Source organism: Cupressus sempervirens, chromosome 3 (assembly GCF_028749045.1).
Source record: "Cupressus sempervirens isolate cs-2001-9-10 chromosome 3, ASM2874904v1, whole genome shotgun sequence".
NCBI classification, from domain to species: Eukaryota; Viridiplantae; Streptophyta; class Pinopsida; order Cupressales; family Cupressaceae; genus Cupressus; species Cupressus sempervirens.
In genome coordinates this window covers 707322961-707348304 of record NC_143120.1, presented here as the reverse complement: position 1 = coordinate 707348304, position 25344 = coordinate 707322961, and the positions used below count along the sequence as shown (strand labels likewise).

Genomic DNA, 25344 nt, shown 5'->3' with positions numbered 1-25344 from the left:
AATTTAAAACTTAAAGGCAAGTACTAAGCCGCTAAGTGGCACTTGTTTTTATAGAATTCAAAAACATATTGAAGGAGGAGGAGGAGGATGTAGAATATAGCAACCTGTTTGGTTGTGGATATCTTAATTGAGTTTGTGGGAGGAGAAATGAAAATTTAAATTTGTTTTAATTTCAATTTCAATTTCAATTAACAATTCTGATTCCTCTTCTTAAAGTAGAATTAACAAATCTTTATTTTTGACCTAAAGTAAGAATTTGAAACTCATTGGATGTTGCTCTCAAATATCTGAGAATCCATTTAACTATATTCCAATGCTCGATTCCTGGATGACTCATATACCTGCTAGCAACTCCCACTACATGTGCAATATCTGGCCTAGTACATACCATAGCATACATCAAGCTTCCTATAGCTGAAGCATAGGGTACCTTGGACATCTTATCTTCCTCTTCTTGTTTCCTAGGACACATCTCCTTAGTCAACTTCAAATGACTAGGTAAAGGTGTGCTAATCGCTTTAGCATTCAACATAATCAGCCTGAGATAGCATCAATTTTTTGTTCTTTCTATCTCTAAAAATTTTCATACCAAGGATTTGTTTTGCTGCCCCCAAATCCTTCATAGCAAATGCATGTGCTAACTGGCATTTTAGCCCCTTAATATGATCCATGTTAGACCTAGCTACAAGTATATCATCAACATATAAACATAAAATAATGTAGTTGTCATCATCCAACTTCTTAAAATAAACACAATGATCTAAATGACACCTATTGTATCCATGCTCATGCATAAAACTATCAAATTTTAGATACCATTGTCGAGGTTCTTGATTCAAGTCATATAAACTTTTCCTCAATTTGCACAATAAGTTCTCCTTACCTTTGACCTCAAAACCCTGTGGCTAAGCCATATATATCTCTTCATCCAAATCACCATGAAGGAAGGTTGTTTTAACATCAAGATGCTCTAAATGCAAATCTTCAGTAGCCACAAGACTTAAAATAGTATAGATAGAAGTCATCTTAACAATAGGAGAAAATATCTCATCAAAATCAATGCCCTTTTTATGTGCAAATCCTTTCACAACTAACTTGGCTTTAAATCTTTTCATACCTCCATCCTCTGCTTTTAACATGTAAACCCACTTATTTTTTAAAGCTCTTTTACCTGTAGGCAACTTGTATAAATCTCATGTCTTATTCGTCAGCAAAGAGTCCATTTCATCTTTCATTGTAGACTCCCACTCAATCTTAGTATCCACTTGCACAACTTCATCATAACATTCAAGTTCACCAGCATCAGTAAGTAAAATAGAATACAAAGAGGGAGAAAATCTTTCAGGAGATCTAATTTTCCTTGTTGATTGTCTAGCATTTACTAGTGTGTGTGGTATTTTTTGTTGTGGTTGTTGCACATCATGAGGAATGGCTGGAACATCATCTTTTGGAGTATTATCTAGCACTACATAATCATCTCCTTTCTTCTCATGTTGTTGCAACAAATCTTTGTACAACACTTTTCCATTGAATATGACATTGCTACTTCTTACAATTTTATGATTTTTAAAATCCCAAAGCCTATAACCAAATTCATGAATGCCATATCCAACAAATACACATTTCCTTGACTTAGTTTCTAGCTCAGTTCTATTTTCAAAATCTATATGAGCAAAAGCTTAACAACCGAAGGTCTTGAGAAAAGAATAACTCACCTTCTTACCAGTCCATGCTTCCTTTGGAATACCACAACCCAAAGGAGTAGAGGGACCTCTATTAGTCAAATATACAGTAGTATTAATAGCCTCTACCCACATGTGTAAGGGCAACCCAGCATGCAACCTCATGCTTCTTGTACGCTCCATTATAGTCTTGTTCATATGTTCAGCCACTCAATTTTCTTATGGAGACCTTGGAACAATTTTTTGTCTACAAATACCATTAGTGGAGCAATAATCTTCAAATTCATGACTGCAATACTCACCACCATTATCAGATCTGAGATATTTTAATTTTTTACCAATCTCATTTTCAACCAAGCATTTTCATTTCTTAAAAGTTTGAAAAACATTAGATTTCTATCTAAAGAAATAAACTCATATTTTTCTAGTTATGTCATCACTGAATGTAACATAGTAATTACAGACATCAAGGGAAGATACCTAAGCCGGTCCCCATACATCTATATGCACAAGCTCTAATTTCTCCTTTTTATTTTCCTTCCCAATCTTCATAAAACTCACTCTCTTTTATTTTCCATACACAACTTTCACAAAAATCCATGTTCACACATTTTAGACCTAGTAAAACTTTCTTTGAATGAAGTACTTTCATACCTTTCTCGCTCATGTTCCCATGTCTATTGTGCCACAACTTTGTATCAAAATCTACAGCAACTATTTGTTCTCATTGCTCAACTCTAGTAATTGTTCCTAAACATTCATTTTTCTCTAAAAAAATTAAAGTAGAAGGAACAATATGACCTGTACAAAGATATAAGATGCCTACTTTCACACCTTTAGCTACTACAAGGGAACCTTTTGAAACCTTCCAATTTTTATCATTAAAAATAACTACACAGCCCTCATCACCGAGTTGCCCTACTAAAATTAAATTCCTACTCAAAAATGTCTTACCTCATGTAGTAGCCAATGATTCCCATTCTACAACTTAATCTTAATTTTTCCCTTTCCAACAATTTGACAGGGTTCATTATCTCCCAAATAAACAAGTCCAAAATCCCCTTGGACATAATCAATGAAATAACCTCTATGAGGTGTAGCATGAAATGAAGCACCAAAATCTAAAACCCATGAATCATCAACACTTTCTAAAGATAGAAGCAAAGCATCCTCTTCAAATTTCTTACTTACCATATTTGCCTCATCGTCTCCATTTGGTTTATCTCCTTCATTTTTCTTTCAATTCCAACAATCTTTCTTTCTATGCCCTGGTTTCCCACAGTACTAGCAGTCGTTCGATCCTCTTAGTTAAGACCTCCTCCCCTTTGACTTTCCTCTTGATTTCCCACGATTTCTAGAATTACTTCCTCTCTCAATTATTCTACCCCTACTTTGTGCATTCAAAGAACTTCCTAATGTAGATCCACCTGAGGTTTTCCTAAGAGTTTCCTTACTCAAAACAACATTGATCACATCATCATATTTTAGGGTACTAGATCCTGGAACAAAATTACTCAGCCATTACCAAGCCATTCCAACTTTTAAAAAAAGAACGCAAAATCAAGAGAGCCCTAATTTCTTCATCAAAATTGATACTCACAGAAGATAACTGACTAGTAATAGTATTAAACTCATTTAAATGATCTGCAATAGATCCACCTTCTACCATTTTCATATTATATAGACACATCATGAAAAATACCTTTTTTGAAGCAGAGGGCTTTTCATATAGTTTTGCTAGGGTTTGCATCAATTCTTCTATTGTCTTTTCTTTTGTAATATTAAATGCCACCTATGGTGCTAGGCATAATCAAATGCTTCCAAGTGCCTTTCTATCCAAAAGATCCCATTCATCATTTGACATAGATCCCTGATTCTTGGCTTTGCCTTCTAACGGCTTCCATTAATCCTTCTGATAAAGATAGTCTTCCATTTGCATCTTCCATAACTAGAAGTTCTGCCCATTAAACCTATCAACCCTCATCTTCCATTGCTCCCACTCAACTGTGAGACTTTCTTGTAGAGGATAACTGAAAAACAACCTTGCTCTAATACCACTTGTTAGGATTAAACCATGGACAAAAATAAAAATTAAATGCAAATATAACCAATATCAAAAAATAATAGATCACATAGAAAAGAACATGAGACACCAAGATTTAATGTGGTTCATCCAAATGCTAGGCTACATCAACCAAATAGAAAGTCCAATATTTTTATGATCCAGTGATTACAACCTAATTACAATTTTTAATCCCTTACAACTCAATACCATCACAAGAACCAATTTTCACGTCACCTTCTAAAACAATCCCTAATCCTAAGCCCTTTTATACATATATTTTTACCGCTTTAGGGTTATAATTAAGAATTACATGTCGGCCCAAAATCTTGATAAAATGGGGCCCAAAATTATTTTTTCCCCCAAAGAATTTATGAAGTATGTACAGTACTTTCTTGATCAATCACCACAAACTAACATTTATATAATTCCATGTAAGGGTCCTGTTAGAGGTTGGAATATCTAAAAGATTTTTTTTTCAAACTATTATGTAAAGTCTAACATGACCTGATTGGTGTTTGAAGATCCCCCTATTTTTTCTTTAGGATCTAGGATTGCATTAAAGTCTCCCCCAATAAAGACACTTAAAGAAGGATTTGATTCTAAGAAATTACTTATCTCATACCATAATTATTTCTATGTTGGCCCCTTTGTTGTTTTGTTTTATTTTGTTCTTGCTTGCTCTTTCCTAGACACCATTTGGTGTCTCGTAGTCCATTGCTTCCTTGCTTGTATGCTCTCAGTCCCTTAGACCCTTGGTGGTCTTTTGTTGGACATTAATAGATTTATTCTATCTTATCTTATCTTATGTACCTTGATATGAACACAATTTTGAGATTAAAAAAATTGGTCTATATCTTCCTAATAACCTGGTATAATAGATTACATGTTCGTTTAAAATATATATTTTAAAAACTATTATTTATTTAGAAGGCATACAATTTCCTAAATTTATCTCTTCAAAAGGAGTTGAATTCATTTTAATTTTTTAACATAGGAGTGTTTATTTCTTTACAAATTTCTAAAATAAGATTTTCTTGAAAGTCTTCCAAAAGAATCTCTTCTTTCTCCTTATTATCTACTTCAATGATATTTTTCTATTAACCACTCTTTCTCTTTTTTTTCTTTATCACTATTTTCATCTTCAAAGTTTGAGTTCCCACACTTGTCTTCTTCTAAGACTAATTTAGAATTTGATATCTGATATACTTGTCGTTCTATTTGAGAAAATAGTATATTATATTCTTCAAATAATTTTTTTCCTCCAAAGGGTATTTGCCAAAATTTATTTGTTTCTTGTTTGCAATTTCCTTTGAAATAGTAGGGTATGTGTAGAATCATGGTCAACCAAACTATGCTCTTAAGTGGCAATAAAAACTTAAAAAGTCAAGGTTATGTCAACTTGACGTGCAATTTTTTACTTGTTATTAACTTTATATCAAAAAGTTGAGAGAAAAGAATCTCTAGAAAATTGAATCTAGTTTCTAAACTACTAGGACTTATCTCAAAAAAATAAAAATTGATTGGTCAAAATTTTGAATTTTAATGCAATATTACAAAAAATTTATAACCAAAATAAGAAGTCGAAATATGTCTAACCACTTTAATCAAAATCAAATGATAATATTTTTTAATAATATTATAGATATAAGTAGTAGACTCATGCTTGGATGTGACACATATTTTTGGGTATTTTTATTCTAAATAAATAATTAATAATTAATTTTTGACTTTAGAATTTTTGAAATAAAAAAACTCTCATGTCTAACCACCTTAAGTAATTCAAAACTTTGCAAAATTCAAATTTTCATTTTTTTCCCTTATAGTAGAAGAAACATAGAATGTTATGCATTTTTTGGATTTAAAAAATCTTGTACCATTTGAAAGTTATAGTTATTTTTCAAATAGTGTGTTAGTTAGCACTTTATATGTAACTCCATTAGAAAATAAGGAATAATTACTAACTAAACTCATAATTTGAAAAACCTTACATTTATGGAAAGATAAAAACATTCTTAAGAAACCCTTTTCATTTCATTAAATTTTGGTGAAAAAAAAGTCATCAACTACATGTTTGAAGTAAAAATCACATAAAAATAGGCTAAAAGCACATTTTTAGGACTTTTTAAAAGTTGAACATATAGGTTTGGTATCAAAAGATATAGTAGACTTTATAAAGATATTATTTATTTTCATTTAGTATCAGGGTGGGTGGGAAAAAAGTTGGAATAGATTTTGAAATGGTTTGAGATATTTCAGAACTACAGATTTTTTAGATTGCCACTCTTTGGCACACCATGATCCTGCACATACCTAGTAGCTAGATTATCTAAATGCAAATCTAAATCTTGAGTATTTAGTTTGTTATGATTATCTAATTCTTTATAATTTCCATACTAATTTCAAGTTGTTAGAGCTACTAGGAAGTTCTAAACTCTTGTGTTGTTTATTATTGACTACCAAACTAAAAACGTCTGAATCTTCTCTATTTACTATTTCTTCACTCTTTCTATTTTGGATAGAAATATTTAAATTAATATTATTATATGTTATCATCAACTGAAATATTTAAAAAATTATTTAATCTACCAATATAATTCATTTATGATTTAAGATTATTTAAATTAATGACATGATAATGTTGCATGATAATTTATATGCACAAAAAGAATTGACATTTAAATAAGTATATTAGTCTAAACGATTTATCTAAACATGCATATTCTGACTTTATTTATTAACACATCTTTATGACTCAATCTAGACATAGAAAATGATAGAATTAAACCATATGGCTGAAAAACTATGTTTTTCTTATGCTTTGTTTAAATTCTCATGATATTTGTTTCATGATGGTTTTATGTGATTTGTATAGTTGGCCAAACTAGGATGTGCACTATAGACTTTTCATATTTATTTTATGATTATTTGACTAGATGTCATGATGTATTTTATGATTCAAACTGAGATTTATATTTGTGAGATTTATCATTATGAGCATTTATGATGACTTGGGTCTTCAGAACCAATGCATTTTGAGTTGCCTATCATGGAACCAAATTCAATTATTAGTTCTTTTGTGGTATGTGACACAATTTTGATTTGTGAGTTTTTGGGAAGGTAGTCTATATGTGCATCCTATGAGAGTGTCCTACAATAGGGGTCGAGGCCCAAAGTGGCTACTAGGATAACTCATTATAAGTTGTGTAATAAGTGATAACATAGTAATTTAAAATATTTAGACACACATTAAAAAGATAAGTTAGAGATTTTGCCCCACCACGCCCTAAGTGCATGTACAAGCTAAGGATGAGAATGGAATGATTCCTAGTGAGAGTTATGACTAATTTTCTTCATCTTCATGAGAGGGTATTCTAGTTTTGTATATGTCATGTTGAGGGTCTAGGGTCGGGAGTGACCAATCTATGGTAACTCAATGCTTGAGGGTTTGAGGTCTATTGAGAGACCAATTTGGGGTAACTCAAGTAGTTTGACCATATGATGACACTCCTGAGTATGTAGCCTAAGTCTCATTCATGGTTTTTGTATTTTCCTTTGGTGGTGTACTTTTTGGATATGACTTTTTGTGGTGTATCTATTGTGAGTTATTGTTATTGTTCGACAACCCCCCCCCCCCGCCACTCTCTTAAAAAACAAAATAAATAAAAAATAATTCAATGGGGATTCCAGGACACCATTCCCAAGATGAGGTCAATCTACTAGATAATTATATATTGAATTCCCTATTTGATGGGTGTATCTTGAGATTGGACAAAACATGCTATTTGTATGTCTTCTTGCCCCTATTTTGGGTGTTTTGTTCCTCTTCTTTATTAGTTAAATTTGTATACATTTCTTTCTCAACATGTAAGGTAGATGAAAGTATGTTGAAGTTTGAGATATTTAATTGGGAGAACACCACAAATAATCACAAAGCTTTACAACAACCACAAGGCAATAAAGAAGGGAAAATAATAAACATAGAGCTTGGAAAACATTATTCAAAGCCACTTAATGCGTGCCAAATTATAATACAATTATCTACCTTGAAATTTGTATCATATTAGATTAAATTTATTTCATGCTAGATATATTTTGGGAATAGAAATATAAAATAGCCTAATTCAACTAGTTCAATTTATACATATTCTTAACACTTGGTCATAATTTTTAGTTCTTTTATTCATTATCTTGGATTGGATTCAAATAGCAAGGTATTGAACTAATTTAGTTATCTAAGTGAATGATGATCTTAGATAGTGCAAGTTTATATTTAAGTTGAAGTAAGATTTAGGATCTAGTTTAATTGGCAAGAGTTTCTTATGGTAAAGTATGAGTCTATGTGATGCTAGATCACTAAAATGTTTAGAACTAATTTTTCGAATCTAAAAAATATATTTATATTAAAACTAAATTCCTCCAAACTAATCATTATAAAAAAAAATTCAAAAATAAATATTTGTTAACTTTTTAAAGTATAATTTATTATTTTTATTAGAAAAATGAAAGAAACATCTACAAGCTCCCATTCCACGTCGTACTACCATAAGAAGAGTAATCATAAAAGATTAAATTGCAACATCATCAGCTTAATAAGATTTTTATATTGTAATCAGCAGCATAAATAATTAGTTGCCTATCGACGGTTATTGAAGGTTCCTAGCAGCTCCGAAAGGCAATTTACTCACATGACAGCCATGTTGAAAGCCATGTTGTTCAAATTCTTTTTGAATACCAATTCAACAAACGTTGTGAATTAAAATTATGAATATCGGTAGGAAACTTTAAAAAGATTACTGTCTACTATTTCTACGAGTAAGAGAAGGTTCATACTTTTGAATTTTAATATATGGTTTGAATTCCAAATTATTTACTCTACTTAGTCTATATAATTATAATTAAATAATTTATAAAATAACAATAGTTATATTCATTATATAAAAAATAAAATAATTTAGATTAAAATAAAATAATGAATTCTAAGTTTATATTTGTATATATTTAAATTTAAAAATTATTCAATTTAATGGATTAGACATATATTAATTTTATCAGTGTTTAAAAGTCAATAAGTGAGACAATATCGTCTTTATTGACAAAATAATCAAACTTAAGACTGCATCGTCTTTATTGACAAAATAATCAAATTTAAGGCTGCTGCCAATGTGTGCTTAGTCTATTGGTAAAGTTGAAAGGTTCTTAATGAGCCTAACAAGGATTAGTCTTCTTGAGTGTAAGACTCCAACATTCAAAAAGATGAAGTTGGGATGAGCCAAAGCTCATGTTTGGAATATCTAAAACAAATTTGTGGATGTGAACTTTCCATCAAAAAAATAAGACTACAAATATACTTCAACTGTGTGCATAAAGAACACCCAATACATGGCACAAACAAAAAGTAAATCAAGATGATGATGATGATGATGAGAAAGGAAAGGTTTTTTGAGTGAGTCCAAGTGCCAACTTTCACTAAATTAATTGATTTAACTCAAAGTAGTTGAAGGAAATATTAAAGAAAATATTTTTTTTTCTAAAATATTATTTGAAATGTCGATGGAAAAAAACTTGACATGAGCATCTACAATATGTTTGGATAAAATATTGTATAAACAACAATTGAATAGTCATTTCACCATTGGTTTAGGTAGCATTGAATCAAAATAAATACTATAACAAGTTTTGTGTTTTGATGTGATTCATTTTTTTTAAGAGTAATTTTTAGAAGAATTTTCCTTCTTTTTATGAGTAGCTATAGCTTCCCATGCAGCAATATTATTTATCTCTTCTATTGAATTTGGCCAATGGATATCTATTGCATCATCCATTTCCTTTTTAAAATCTTCTATACCAATCTCTTCATACAAGTCATGGAATTTCGGTACTACATCTAATGGAAGAGATATTGGATCCAATATTTGAACTGCATTCCATAGAATATGTAACACATGTGTTGATGCTTCCATGTAGTCATTGGTCACAAGAGCAACCTCCTCACCATATCTATGAGAAAGTATAGAGACTATATATTAAATTTGACAAAAATAAATTATTTTTGTTTATGTATCAAGAAATTAAATTATAAAGAGAATAGAGATTACCTATTAAACATTAGTGAAGCTGTCACACTAGTGAAGTTTTTAAATACTTCTTTTGTTCCAAGTTTTAATGCAACAATAAGTTTACCTGCTCAAGTGTAAAAAATATTAAATTATATCATAAATATTTTATAAAAATATAATATCAATAAGAGAAAATTTAGAAGAATTTTTTTTCCTACATTTAAATGATACTAATATAAAAAAACTATTTTATTAGCAACACTATCTTTTTTTTTATGATAAGAAACAAATAGAATTTATTTCTATTGTAAAAACTCAAAAGTATAATATTATTTGATAAAAATAAATAAAAATCCATAGGCTATTATGTAGATATCCAATTAAAATTGTAATTATTTTTTCATTCAAATAATATATAAATTAAGACATTATTTTTTCTAGAAAATTTTTATAACTACAATTAACTCATAAATGAAAAATATAAAAATAAATTAATATTATAAATAAAATAAAATAATTCTAATTTACAATATATAATTTGGAAATAAATAAGACAGTTTTAAAATAAAATAATTCTTAAATTTGTAAATGGTGATATTATTGTATTTAGGTCCTTTTTTTCGTAAAAAGATTGTGGATCTGTGTCTAAGTAGAAACTAGGTGGTGGTAGACAACTAGATGGGTCTACAAGAGTTTCATGTATCCAAATTAATTGAAGGTGGTACCAAGTCAAGCCTTGAATTTCTTCTTCTCAAGGGCCTTTCAAAGCATCGTGGAAAGAAATTCAAATCAGATTTTAAAGTTGATGCTTATGGTCTATGAACTCATTGTGAAAGCCCCAAGAACCTCATTCTTGACTCATTTGTTGTTAGAGAATATTGATTTTTCCACTCTATTGGATAAAAAGGTAGTTAATAAAATTGAGATTCTCAACTTAATCTAAGTTTATAGTAGCATTCCATGGAGGTACCTTCCTATAAAAATTTAGAGGGCGATGATAAGAATTTTAGGATTATTTTATAGTTCAAGAGTTCCATGAATTTTGTGGTGTAGTTAATGCTTAAATTTTATTTTTTGAATAAAGGTCACAAGCCACCATACTTCATTGAATTAAAATTAGTTGGAGATATCAATATTGAATTGAAACTAATTCAAGAGTTCAAGGGAGAAAGAATGGGAAAGAAAACCTCCTATCCTTTCTCACATACATATAATAATTCTAAAATAGGAAGCCAATACATTAACCAAGCCACAAGATCCTAATGAATCAAGCACATTGCAAGAAAACACATAAGGGATGCTTGGAAGTGATTCAAAATTAGACACATCATGTTAATAATAGTCAATATTGACTGTAAAAGTTAATTCTCAAGACAAGTGACCCATTCATTCATCTTAAGTGAAATGCTTCTATCAATTATATCAATTAGCAAATTTTGTTGTTGTAGGTATTCACAACCCATATTATAAATTTTGCAAGGGATGAAGGTGACAATTGGCCAGTGTTAGGATCATAGAATTTTTTAATCCCTTTTTTGGAAGTGTGAGGAAGAAAAACACTAGGATAGATGAAAGTTAGACAACATTCAAACAGGTTAAAAATCACACACTAAAGCTTGATTCCTAGGATAAAAGTGTTAAATAGTAAAAGTTGACTTATTTTTTCAAAGTTAATTTCTTCCTTAGTGTGTGATGTTTAAGGGTGGCAGAAAAACATGTATATAGCATACAACATACAGAGGCTCAAATCCCAGGGATGAGTTCCTATTAGACCACAAAGGGAAAAAGGGTAGGAGCAACACACAACCCAAGCAGTTAGGTAGGAACTCAACAACACAATTCAAACCCACACAGATACCACCAACATGTTTCAAACCCTTACCTTAGGAGGATTCATGATAACTACCAACAAAGGTAGAGGATTTCCAACATAATTTTGAGCTCGAGCAACAATAAGACAAGGAGGGTAGATCATGAATAACACCAAGATATGCATAAATGATCTCCCCTAGTACCAAACCGATAGAAAATTTAGAGGTAGCAAGTTGTGATGGATGTTAAGAGGACCAACGATTAAAACACAATATAGAATGGAAGTGAAGGAGTGTGGTGCAATGAGCACAAGGTGGTGGGTGGTTCAATGCAAAGATTTCACCCCAAGATTTATAAGATGCCAAACTCAATTAATTCTCTCGACTTTGCAAGGTCCCTTAAAGACACTTTAAATCTAGATAGCTTAAACATCACTCATTAAGGCTTGATTCTTAGGCTAAAAGTATAAAATAGTCAAATTTGACTTACTCTTTCAAAGCTTAATTTTTTCATTAGTGTGTGATGTTTAAGGGTTTCCTTGCAAACTATGTGATGTTGGTGGTCAACACCTCACATGATCTACTAGTATTATCATCATAGAATAGCTTAGTTATAGGAAAATATCTATGAATTTTAGAAAGGAAGAGAATATAAGAATTTTCTCAAAGGGACCATGTAGCCCTTGGTCTTGTAAATATAATGGACACCTCCAAAACCCTAATTAGAGAAATCATCATTTTTAATTTTGAGATAAGAGGGGTGGAAAATTTTCAATCCAAACATAATATGTAGAGGTGGGGTAGATCGACAATAAAGGACCCATGTTCCAATGCTTCCACTAGATTGGTTAATGACTCTACAACTGTATTGGCCTCTCTATAACAATTGGAAATTTTGAATTTGAGGAAGTAAAGAAGAAAATTCCACACCTCCCCCATCACATACTAGAGGTCCCAATTGACCACTTGCTTTGAGGTGAGGGCACCAATCGTAATTTGTGAGTTGCATTGAATATGAATATGACCAATATTGGATGGGATTTCTTCTCTAACACTATCTAAAACAACCATAGTCTCTTCTAGATTTTTTGTAATATATAGAATTCTAGAAAAAAAATGCCTTGAGAATATGGCCTCTGTGATCTCTAAGTACAACACCTATCCCTAATCTCCTAGGTTACCTTTGGAAGTGTCATTGAAATTCATTTTTGACAAAGGAATCAATAGGTTTTTCTCACCTTACTAATTTCCTAATTTCTTCCTTGCATGTTCCACCAACTAGGCCCCCTTTGAATGGCATAATTATTTTTTGCCACTTATTTAAATTCTATTATCTGCTAATGTATATGTAAATGTAGAGAAAAAAGATTTTTTATCTCATGGAAAAGGTATTAAATATTTCCCAAATTAAAGACTCTATATGAACACACACACCTTATCAACTCTCATATATTTGCTCCTGAATATCCTTTTGTTCCTCCCACCAAATTTTTCATATAGGTATAGATGGATAAATCCTCCAAACTTTGCAAAAAAAAGACCTCTTATTCAACAAGGGCCAGCCAAGTAAAAAAAATTAGGGAATGGAGAAGAGGGGACCTTCCTAGCCTAATTTACCAAAGAATTATTTCCAACAATATTGAGAAAACTTGCACTTAACCTGAAAATGATGAACATCTTCTTTTGTCTTTCTACATAAAACACAAGAGAAGTGATCCGTGATTCCCAACCTTTTAGGTCTCTTACTAGAGAGTATCCTATGCTAGATAAACAACCATTCAAAATCTTGGTCTTTGGTTAGAATGGCACCATGCTAGCAATATTTTAGTTCTCTCTTTCCATTTTGAACACCCATCTTGATTAATGATTTGTATCCTTATTTCACTGAGTACTTACTACTAGTACATTTTTCCAAAATAAGATTGTCACTCTCCATATTAAGGTTGATTATTCTTTATTTCAAGATATTAACTAACTAGGATTTCTCATTGATTGGGATGTGGACCTCATCCAAATCCTTCCATCTAGCCAAAGGAGAACAATCAAATATTCTTACTTGAAAATAATTTGACACTTTTTTTGTTAGAGTAATTATTTTGTTTCACTTATTAATTAGATCATCTTGATTTAATTAATTAAGTGGTTTATTACTCTAGTTCTTAAGCTTGCTTTTAGGTGCATATAATTAATATTTTATATTAATTATAATGTGCAAACCTAGTTAGGGTTTCGTGATTCCTTTTATAAGGATTCACCTCTTTGTATTTATTCATTCACTTATTGGATCATAATAGAGATTACTCTTTGCATGTCCATAAGATGTCTCTGGCTTTTTGGCCTCCATAATTTTTTCTTGCTTCTGTTCTTTGCTTCATCCATGTGACAGGGTTATGCATGCAGGTGTTCTTGGGAGATTAGTTTTCACCTAATCTAACATGGTATTAGAGCCATCTTGCTGCTCGATGTTCATGTTTTGTTGAAGTGTTTCAGAAGTAGGAGTTTTTCAAGGGTTTCAGAAGCTTTTTATGTGGATTTAGGGGGGACCTTTGTTTCTAGTCACTTTGGGCTCAAACAGACATCACCGTTGCGTTCAAAGTGCCCAAAAACTCTAGAATCCATATAAAATTTGTCCATTTTGGACAACGTTGGTCTAGGAGGAGGAAAAAAATTGTCGTACAGGGTTGTACAGCCTCTGCATGTAGTACGAGGTGAAATTTTACAAAACAATTGCAAAAAAAACTAAAAAGCAATTTTTTAAACCCACGACGGTTTACTAACTGCAGCGGAACTGCTGGTGGTTACCACCGCTGGCGGTTACCGCCCAGCAGCTCCCGCCCTCCTCCACCGCCAATGGCTCGGCCACCCTCCTCCGCTCCCGGGGTGGCGCATTTTTAAAAAGATTTTTGTTTTTTTAAATTATTTTTTTATTAAAAAATAATAATTTTTCATGCATTTTCAAAGGCCCTGTCGGTTTTTCTTCCGTAACTTGAGCATACAAACGTATTTTTTCAATCCAAAAAATGCGCCAAAAAGCTAGTTCTGAGACAGAGATGTTGGTATAGGTGTTTTTGAGTTTTGATGCAGTTTGGTTTCCTATTTCAGCAGTCAAAGCCAGATGTTTTGGTTTGCATTCTGAGAGCCATATCTCACTCATCCGGACTCTTTTTTGGGCTTGCCAGATATCGTTGGAAAGCTGGTTCTATGAGTTATTCACTTGTAGGGGTCTTTTCTCCAGATTCTAATCCAAGTTCTTTCTTCTTTTATTTTTGCACTGCCACAGTTTGGCGGATTACTTGGATTCTATAGGTCCTGGGATCTCTTCTTCTGTTCTTTTGGCTCACTCTTCTTTCTATCTTCTGAGCATTGTATGCTTCTCTTCTATTGCATTCTTTTTTCTGTAAATGCACTGAGATAAAGTGCTCACTTTTTCTTAATCTGGGATCTTGTACACCTTGTTTTTGTTTATACTCGCACTTAGTTATAAAGTGCCATGGGGGTCATGATGTTTTTCCATTTTGTGCTCATCCACCTTTGTCAAGTGAGTGTTCCTTCCATGACATTAGCCCATGTTGTGTGTCGGTGACACCACCCTTTATCTTGTGCTTGTACTTCTATTGCACTATTGGTGTTCTTGATTATTCTTCTTGCAGATGTTTTTGGCATTGCATTTCAGTGTTCCTGTCATCCCTCTCCCTGTTTAGCATTAGAGGGGGTTCACGTGTTGGCTCTATTGCTTCCTTGGTTCGATTGAGTGATCTACGTATTCAGTTTTTGTTCCTATGTACTAGGCGGATGCAGTGGCTAGGCACCTATGCATTTCGGTGAGATGTTTCATCTACTATATAGACACTCATTCATTCCTAATTTTGGAGGTCACCTCTTTGATTGGTCATCTCTTCAAACTTTGTCTTCTCTACCTGGTCATGCACTATTTCAGTGGGGGTTCCAACAGTTTCTTCTGATAGTGTTTGCAGCTTCATGCTTTAGAGATGCTTCATTCTCTTTCTTGTTCCTTTCTTTGGGACATTTCCTAGATTGGAGGCTTTATTTCCTTCATCTAGTTCATTTCCTTGTATTGGGTACCTGATCAGGCCTTGTTGCCAGGACCCATTTTCTTGCTTTCATAGCTTTGCTAGGTTAGCTTCCTCCCGAGCTTCACTTAAGGGGGGGTGTTAGAGTAATTATTTTTTTTCACTTATTTATTAGATCATCTTGATTTAATTAATTAAGTGGTTTATTACTCTAGTTCTTAAGCTTGCTTTTAGGTGCATATAATTAATATTTTATATTAATTATAATGTGTAAACCTAGTTAGGGTTTTGTGATTCCTTTTATAAGGATTCACCTCTTTGTATTTATTCATTCACTTATTGGATCATAATAGAGATTTCTCTTTGCATGTCCATAAGATGTCTTTGGCTTTTTGGCCTCCATAATTTTTTCTTTGTTCTGTTCATTGCTTCATCCATGTGATAGGGTTATGCATGCAAGTGTTCTTGGGAGATTAGTTTTTCACCTAATCTAACATTTTCTCCCCATGAATGAACTATTACTTCATGAGCTATAGGGAAATTACATAATAAAGATATCGGGGGTTAATTATACTATGAGATAGTCTAGAAAAGGGCCTTGTTTCCCAAATTAATCACCCAAGATAAGTGACACAAAATGACCCATTTACACATTATCATACAGTTCCACATGCTTGAGCCCTTGTAGGGGTTCCTCATAGTGAATATCCTCTTAGGAGGATTCTCATCTATGAATTTTAGTCTGATGATTTGTTCGCATAAAGAAGATGAGTTTTCATCATATTTCCAAGACAATTTAGACCTTAACCTCAAATTTATCTCAAATGTTTTATGGATTCCCACACCTCCATCAACCCTAGATTGACACATCTTGTCTCAGGAAGCTAGTGCAAATTCTTTTGCGTCACCCAAGTTTCCTTTCCAAATAAAGTCTCTCAAAATTTTCTTAAGAATTTCAATAGTACCTTTAGGGGCTAGAAGGATTGGCATAACATAATCTATATTAGAACTAAGTTCTAATTTTACCATTAATATGTGACCCACGAATGATAGCCACCTTTCCTTCCAAATCACAACTCTATATCTTACAAATTGGATTATTTTTATATTAGTATTAACCATGGACAAAAAAAACAATTATGTGCAAATATAACTGATATCTAGAATATAATAAATCGCATAGAAGAGAACATAGGACACAAGAATTTAACATGATTCACACAATCCCTGGGATAAGTCCATAAACAATAAGTCAAATATTATTATTATCCAATGATTACAGTCTACAATCCCTTATAGCTCAATACTACTACAAGAAGCTACAATATCATCATACATTATGAAATCCCTAACCCTAAGACATTTTATACAAGCTTTTGTTGCTTACAAAATTAGGGTTAGAATAAGTCATCCAATAGAAAAATAATAGACGACGCCTTTGATAATAGTAGAGTCATTTAAATGGCTTCGAGGGTGTTGCCCCTCAACCCCACAAGGGACACTGCCCCCAAACCCCCATAGAAATAATCTGGGGGGAAACTACATTGAATAAACCTTTGAGTCTAATTAAGCTCTACATCACAACATTTTCCCAATGTGATGATTTAATCCCCCCTTGAAAAAAAGGTATTCCTAGATATTTACACAAGTTTTGAGCAACAATAAAACCAAGGGATCTCTAAATAGACAACATTGTTGATTTTTCCCATATTAGATAAGAATACTTTAACTTGCTTGGATTAATTTTCTAACATGCTACATTACAATACTCTTGCACAGTCTCTTTTTAATAACTATGGCTTCCCTAAGACATCCCTATCCAACATTAGGAAATCATCTACAAATAAGTTATGAGTAAGGGATAGTTGAGAATAATGGATGTTAACACCCTTCCCAAGACCAAAATCTTATTTATGTTGGATTAGCCTACTTAAACCTTATGTGAGAATAATAAATAGAAAGGGGGATAATGAATCCCCTTTCCTCACCCCCTAAGAGTATGAAAATACCCACAAGGAGATCCATTAACCTAAAAATTTGACCCCATGATGCAAGACAATACCCATTTTTTCCAACACTCATCTTAAGAGTAACCAACTTACCCTATCAAAGGCCTTTATCATTTCTAGTTTTAAAGTCATAGTTGAAGATATTTTGAAGTGAATGAATGGACAACCTCATGTGCTACTAGTGCCCCCTCCATTGTTTCTCTACTTAACACAAAACCCCAATATTTCTCTTAAATTATAAAAGGGATTATCTTGGAGAAGTGATATTCTTTCACTTTAGTAAAAAACTTGTAATGGCGTTAAATGATGAAATCAATCTAAAATATGCAAAAGGCATTAGGTTGGGAGAATTTGGGAATTAGTGTGATAAAAGTGGTGTTAAATTTCTTTAATAAACTATGGATTCTAGATTCCTCCATAGCTTTCCAAATATCCTCCCCCATAAAGTTCCAACATTTTTGAAAGAATAATGGAGAGAACTTGTTCAATCCCAATGTCTTATCAGACCCTATTGTAAACACCATCCACTTTATTTCTTCTATGGTGAAGGATCCATTAGAAATGTGCTATGTTGATTAGAAACCAAGGTAGGGATACAATTGAAATTTACCTTTGAGCAATATTGGAGAGGGTTGAAATTTGTCACATTTTTTTAATTATCACATTCAATTTATGTGAAAGTAAATAAAAAGAAAATAATAATCGTAAGAAATAAAAACTTTTATATTATTGGAAAGTAGAGTAGGAAAAACCTAAGCTAACACAGTGCAATTTTGAATCCCCGCAGTCCTAAAAGTAGGCTTTTCTACATTTGAATATGATATTCCAAATATAATAATCTTGATCCATAAAAATAAATCTTGAAATCCCCCTCATACGACCACACCCTAAATATACTTGTATCCTTGATTTGTAATTGGGTTTCATATTTGGACTAAACCACAAGACTATAATTTTATAGTTATATACATCTTGCAAATTCAACTTGGCAAGTTTATCCTATTGCTAAAAAATGTTCTTGCAATTTTTTAAAGGCATGTCCAATTCATTTTCAATATTTAATGGTATTGAAGCACATTGCTTATTTTTTTCTCCAAATCGCCTATCGTAGAAAAGCATATGTGGTTGTAGGTTTTTTTTCTCTTGTGAAATTATTTATTGCTTACAAATGAGTGTTTCTTAAATAATTTTTGGGTGATTTCTATATTATTCTTACCATATGGGAAACCTTTTATCTTAAATGATAGTTCTAGTCCTAAGTATAGTATTTATAATTTCAAAGATAAATATATGGTATTCATTTTATGAAGAATATATATGAAAACTATACTTCCCAAGCCTCTTTGAGGTCAAAAGAGATAGTATTCTATTCAACTTTAAAGTAGACATGGTTTTGCGTCTTGTTGATAGAAACCTACTTGGTTTATAACTATAAAGTACATGTGTTTTTGAGTGTTAGGCTAGGTTGTGTAAAATTTCACAATTGCAATTACACAATAGGATCTAGTAGAAAAATAGAAGGAAAAACTTCCAATAAAATCAAGAAGGAAAATAGTCTAGCTAAACACACACAAAAGAAATTAATTATCATTAACCAATGTACAAAATAAATAATTTGCAATGACTAAATAATTGTAGTAGTCAAAACTATAATATCATGTATTGAAGAGAAAATAAAATAATGTGTGCTTCTCTATAGCTAGCCTTGTATAAGTCATAAATTTACATAATATCATAAATTTACAAAAGTCACAAGAAAAGCTCCTCTTTATAGATTTTTATCAATGAGTAGCTATTTTGGTGGATCCACAATAAACAAAGTGTTATGATGTGTGTGCAATAATATAAGCAGCCCCCTTAAGTATAACTAAGTAGAAAATCCTATTGAAAAGAAAGAGAAAAGGTGGAAAATCTTGAGGGAACAAAACTCTCCATAAAAAATAGTGTTGACTTTGCACAGTAGCTACTATTTAAGAAGTTCTTGTAGAAAGGGAAAATGAAAATAAATGGCATAGAAGGACCAAGTATCCATCCAAAATGTGTAATGTCCTATACAAATGGTGAGTTCTTGAAGAAAACATACTATCCATTTCCTACAAGAAATGTTTCTCCCTTTGGGGAAAAGATAAACCAAGTACAAATGCAAGAATGCTTCCTATTCTAGATAAAGAATGAGAGGAAGTAGAATCCAACTATATGATGAAGTCCCTACAAGTTTCTCATATGTCACCAAGTCCTTGGATGATGACGATGCCAAAAACCAATTAGGTGCATGATCAGTCAAAATATAGGGCAAAAATAAAGGAAACAATGGAACTAATTTTAAACAAGATCCAAAGATAAAGATGAAGTGCCAACATTGGTGTAATAACTATCATAAAGTAGGAGAAACTATCATAAAGTAGGAGAAATCCCTTCAAAATCTTAAAATGGAATCTCCAAGCTCAAAGAAACCATCACATGCCCATACAAACCTAAATTGTAAATTGTAAAAAATCAAGTGAAGTAGGAGACTAATCAATGTCCATCTCTGAGGACAATGTGGGGTAATATCCAACTATGATAAAGCTATCATAAAAGAGAAGAGATATAGAGGCTTTGTTCTAGTCATGTTTGCATCTTTATAATTGGATATAGTCATAAAGCTATCATTCGTGTATTGATACATTTTTTATATGAAAAAAAATCACTTTTTAAATAGTCTACCAACTGACATGGATATCACACAAATAATCTAAAATTTTCCCTATTTTACCTTCGGCACTTCTTTAACGGCCACCCTTAAACATCACACACTAAGGAAGAAATTAAGTTTGAAAAAAAATTCAACTTTGACTATTTAACACTTTTAATATGTAATGTTTAAGCCATCCATTCTTGAACATACCCGTTGATGCTATTAACATAACACTCATAAGCTCATATTCTACTTTACCCTATATCATTCAAAGAGTACTAATAAAACATTAAAATTGCATCATCATCATAGTAATATTAGGTTTTTATGTTGTGTAAGAAAGAGTATAAGCAATTGGGTACCTACCGACAGCTATTGAAACCTCTATAGTTGCTGCTCCGAGGGGGTAATTTCCTCACAAGCTTTCTCCCCCCTTCAAAATGTAAAAGAGGAACTGTGAGCAGACCATTTATCTTCTTTATAATTCTCGTTGCACTTGTCGTCGACCAATCCACCATCCTCAACATCTTTACAGTCCTGCGCACCGTGAAAAACAGGCAAGGGACCAAATTCTGTAAGTTATCTATAATTTTAATAAAACCAACGAATGAAAAACATATTCGAAATTCAGTAGTTATCTATACTTTTATATGAGAAATTCTAACATTCACAATATAAACAACAATATTCTTTTAATAGGCAAGAGCCTACAACACAATGGTAATTTGTGAGTTTTTCATGTGGAAGGTCTTGAATTCAAATTCGCTTAACACAAAAATAATTAATTACAATAATTAATAAGACTTCGACCATTTACCAATAAAAAAACCAATACCTTTTTAATGCTATTTTGTGGGGTAGACTGATCTGGGCTGGTTTCTGTCTGGGCTTGATCTTTGTGGCCAAATTAACCCTAACTCGATTCTGCAACTGAATAATTTTGTGGGCGAGGAGAAGGATTGCTTTTACACAGTAATTTGAAGTCCTCTTTATCGGATATGCTAATATCCCCTTCACTCTCTCCTCTTCGGCCATCCTCTTTGTGCTTTTCTTGAAGAAGATAATGGAAACCTTCTGAGTTGTACAGACAGTTCAGACATAATTCTTTTCTTGGACGTTTCTAATTATTATAATCTGCCCCATTTCCATGTTCTTGAATTTAGTCTTGCACAGCTAGTTAGTCAACATTTACCTAGGCTCCAAAAAACACTTAAATGTTTACGTTACTTATTGTGGTAGGAAATGAATGGCAGAAAATGGATATCCAGCCGGCAGAATTGACCATTTTCTATTGAAACACTTAATATAGTGGTTTCAGATTATTAATTTAATTAATAAATATTAGAAGATTTTTATGGGTTCTAAATTAATTTTTGAATATTGACTGCAGCCTCTATTGACGTCAATCAATCAAAGAATCAGTTAGGTAAGAAACTTCTAAGAAGTTAGGTTTTTAAGGAGAATTTGTTGATGATTGAGGTCAATCAAGAAATGAATTAATTAGATAAGAAACTTGTAGGATGTTAGGTGTTTGGTAGAGATTTTATTAATGATTGAAGATTTAAGAAATCAATTAGTCAAAATTAAATTATTAATATGAAAATTATATCTTAAAAATGCACATAAAGTTGTTTCTATTTTTAAGTTGATTTTGACATGCTACATGTATTTATTATGTTATCTCTATACAATTAAAATCATATTAAACTTTAATATTTTTTTTCCAAATTGTCTCATTGTATTCTTTGTCATAATTTTTTGATAAAACATTAAAATAGCTTATAAGACTAATTGAATTTACTTAGAAAATCAATCATCTTTAAACATTTCGTCTAAAACTAATTATCCAAAGAGGTAAGGATGATTTGCTCTGTGATATATAGAGCATTAATGAGATTTTGTGTGATTTTGATTCATTGTAATACAAAGTTGTTAGTTATAATATATTATACTAATGCATCAGAAACTCTTTATAAGCTCAACATTATTATATCTTCTTTAGTGAAGCATGATTTTAGTGTTTTTTAGTGAACTACTAATTAATGTTTCTTAAGGCGACTTATTCACTCATGGTTATGTTAGTTATAATTAACTACTCTTTCTTTTGTCTTGTTTGCGATCTAATTATCATTTTGGTGTTGTTGCTCTTACTTTCTCTTAGTAGTGTTTACATTCTTGTTTTCAACACGATTGTAGCCTTGGTTGCTATTAATTATTAGTTACACTAATTATTTTGCAATAGTAAAAACATGCGTTGGACACCAATACATATGATTTTAGGCTTGCCACTTTAAAATTTTATTTTTAAAGTACTTTAACTATAAAATTGTTTGCATTTAATCTACATCCAAGTTTCTTGGGGTTTTTTTCCACTATAGAGAACTTTATTGCTTCCATATTTCATGAATTTTCATTCTAAATTATTGAAAACTTGTCAATGGGGGAATACCTTTGTGATGTGGCTAAAGGTCCCTTCCTCTTCCTAGGATTAGTCACCTTGTAACATATTCCATTAAGGCAAGATCACAACATGTGATAATAAAGTTGCTCAACCTTGGGTAGCCAAAGGGATCAAAGGTAGAAGTGTGCATCCTAGCCTATTTAAGGCCACTCATATGTGTCTCCTTCTAGCTTTTCCCCTACAAAACCTTATGGGTGGCCAATCATTGGTGTTCTTATCTAGTTGTTTGATGTTAGTTCTAAATGATTTGATTTCAACAAGGTTCTTTACTAGCATTGCCTATTTCTTTGTCTATTGGTGAAGATAAAAGGAAATTTTTATAAAGAATAAGAACTATTGATGTTACTTTAGATCTCTATTGTTAATAAATCTTATTTCTTTAAAGCAGTCTTTATGTTCGAGTTTTTTGGTTCTAATTGCCATACAAAGAACTATTGCCCAAGGCCTTTTCTTAAACTGTGATTAAACTTCATTACTACAACCAATCAACATTTACTTTTCTCATAATTCATTCCATACTTATGAAATAAAAATAATAATGTGATTGAAAGTTAAGCAAACAAAAGTTGGGTTGTATATCATTGGTTCGAATTAACAGTTACAGATGTTTGTCAGGTATTTTGAGTTTCCCAATGCTAGAGAAAACGTAAATTTCAAAAAAGAAAGTAAGTATTGGGAACATCACTTTCCAAGGATTGCAACATGAAGATAACACTTGACATTAATGATTTAATGGTTACTTGCATGATGGTCTACATGTTTGAATTGAAGTTAAACAAATAGTACATGCATTCAATTATACATTTTATTGATCATTCTCCCAAATGATTGTTATTGTGAGATATCTCTATATTCAATTTTTACCCTAATTTTGGTAGATTCTATTCATTTTTAAAACTATACTTTTATGGTTAATATAGGGCACAAACTGGGACATAATTGTACATATTAGCACAAAGCTGTTAAGATAATGGGTGTTGCACATATTGCATAATATTGTTATTTTATTATTTTATTTTATTAATGTTGTGCCTAGATGGACGTGCAACATGTAAAGATTCCCATGGAATATTCTTGATGAGTTGTATTGTAACATTGTGAAAATATTTCATGTAATTATTTAATATTGGGGAAAAGAATTAAATGCCCAATATTAAATGTGGGGTCAGTGGGTTAGGTAGCACATGGTTTTAGCACATGGTTTATGTAATACCACTTGGTGGTTTTGTAGAACTTGCTACTATATAAGCAACCACAAGGGTAGTTGTTGTAGACAAGAGAGACAGAGAGAGTGACAGGGAGAAGAAAAAAGGCAAGAGTCGAGCGGGACAAAGCTTGACAAGTTAGCCAAGGGAGCATTTGTGAAGGTTGGAAGCATGGCATGGGATGTGTGGATTCATGCTTGTTCACATAGTTTGCTCGGTTGTGGCTATGGCCATGAAGGCTTCCATGGTTGTATGGCAATGGTATTTTTGCTGAATAATACATGGTGATGGATGCTTTTGGAGGCTGGGAGGGTTTCCCAGGGTATATCTTGTGTCACAATTTTGTGGGTATGTTGTCTATTCTCTTGCATGTGGATTTTAATTTCGTGTTTATTTTAGATTTATTATGGGTTATGTGGAAACGGTTATATTCTTTATTGCCAAGTTTCCTTACAAGTGGTATCAGAGCTATGGTTTTATTATTGTAACCCTAGATTGAATCCATGGGAATGCATGAGAGGATAATATAAAGGGCAAGATATATGAATGATTTATTGCAAATCTGAGAGTTTTGGGTTTGTTGTTATGATGGGATATTAAAATATTTGGGCATGTAAAATTTTTTGGACAAAAGGATTTTTTTTTGGATGTTTCATTTAAAATGAGGGTTTTGGGGGGTAGCATGCAGAAATGACCTCTTGGGTAAAAACAGACCTCACCATTGGATTTGGGTTGACATTTCCATAAATTTTAATATATAATATGCCCTAGTTTGGCCATGTTCAGAGGAAATGAAAGAGTTTTTTGGTTTCAGCCCATGATGGCCATCAAATTTAATCCCGTCGGAATTTTCGTCACTGAAAAAATTAAAAATGAAAAATTGTACTGAAAATGGTAAAAAGGCTGTCTTAGTAAAATGGCCATAACTTTCTCTCAGAATATCGGATTTCAGAGTTCTTATAGGTGTTGGAAAGCTAATTCAGAGCACTACAAGATGATGTAGGTTTGGTTCTATGATTTTGATATTTTGTCAATTTTTGAGAGCCCTAAATTCAGATGTTGTTTATTTTGAGCACGGATTAGGGCATAACTTGGGCATACGGAGTCAGATTTTGGACTTTGAGTAGTCAACGAAAAGCTCTTCGAGAGCTCTACACATTGGTTCAGATTTGGTGTAGGTTTGGCATGATTTATTTGTTGATATATTGATCTGAACAGCTTATAAGTATATTTTGACTATGGTAACATTGTGAGTTTATGGCATTGGATATTTAAGTTGTGATGTCATTGTATACTCAGTTCATCTTTTAGATTGGTCTCATGATGATATGGTTATTAGTGTTTGGA

General features: G+C 31.9%; 1 protein-coding gene across 1 annotated transcript; it reads right to left on the bottom strand.

The window, feature by feature from the left end:
- Positions 1–9698: 9698 nt before the first annotated feature.
- Positions 9699–21518, bottom strand: LOC149568711 (uncharacterized). The gene is made up of 4 exons (XM_089817613.1): positions 21167–21518; positions 20698–20868; positions 9843–9927; positions 9699–9744 (listed from the first exon to the last, which is right to left on the bottom strand). The coding sequence occupies exons 1-3, from the start codon at positions 21364–21366 to the stop codon at positions 9924–9926; spliced, it is 375 nt and encodes a 124-aa protein (XP_089673739.1). The 5' UTR covers positions 21367–21518; the 3' UTR covers positions 9699–9744; positions 9843–9923.
- Between the last annotated feature and the right edge of the window lie 3826 nt (positions 21519–25344).

What these genes read in the sequence shown, in the direction of transcription:
- LOC149568711 (XM_089817613.1), bottom strand. Translation starts at nt 21,366, where the DNA reads ATGGCCGAAGAGGAGAGAGTGAAGGGGATATTAGCATATCCGATAAAG. An exon ending in CACAAAATAGCATTAAAAAG is followed by an intron (nt 20,869 to 21,166) that starts GTATTGGTTTTT and finishes CACGGTGCGCAG; the next exon opens with GACTGTAAAGATGTTGAGGA.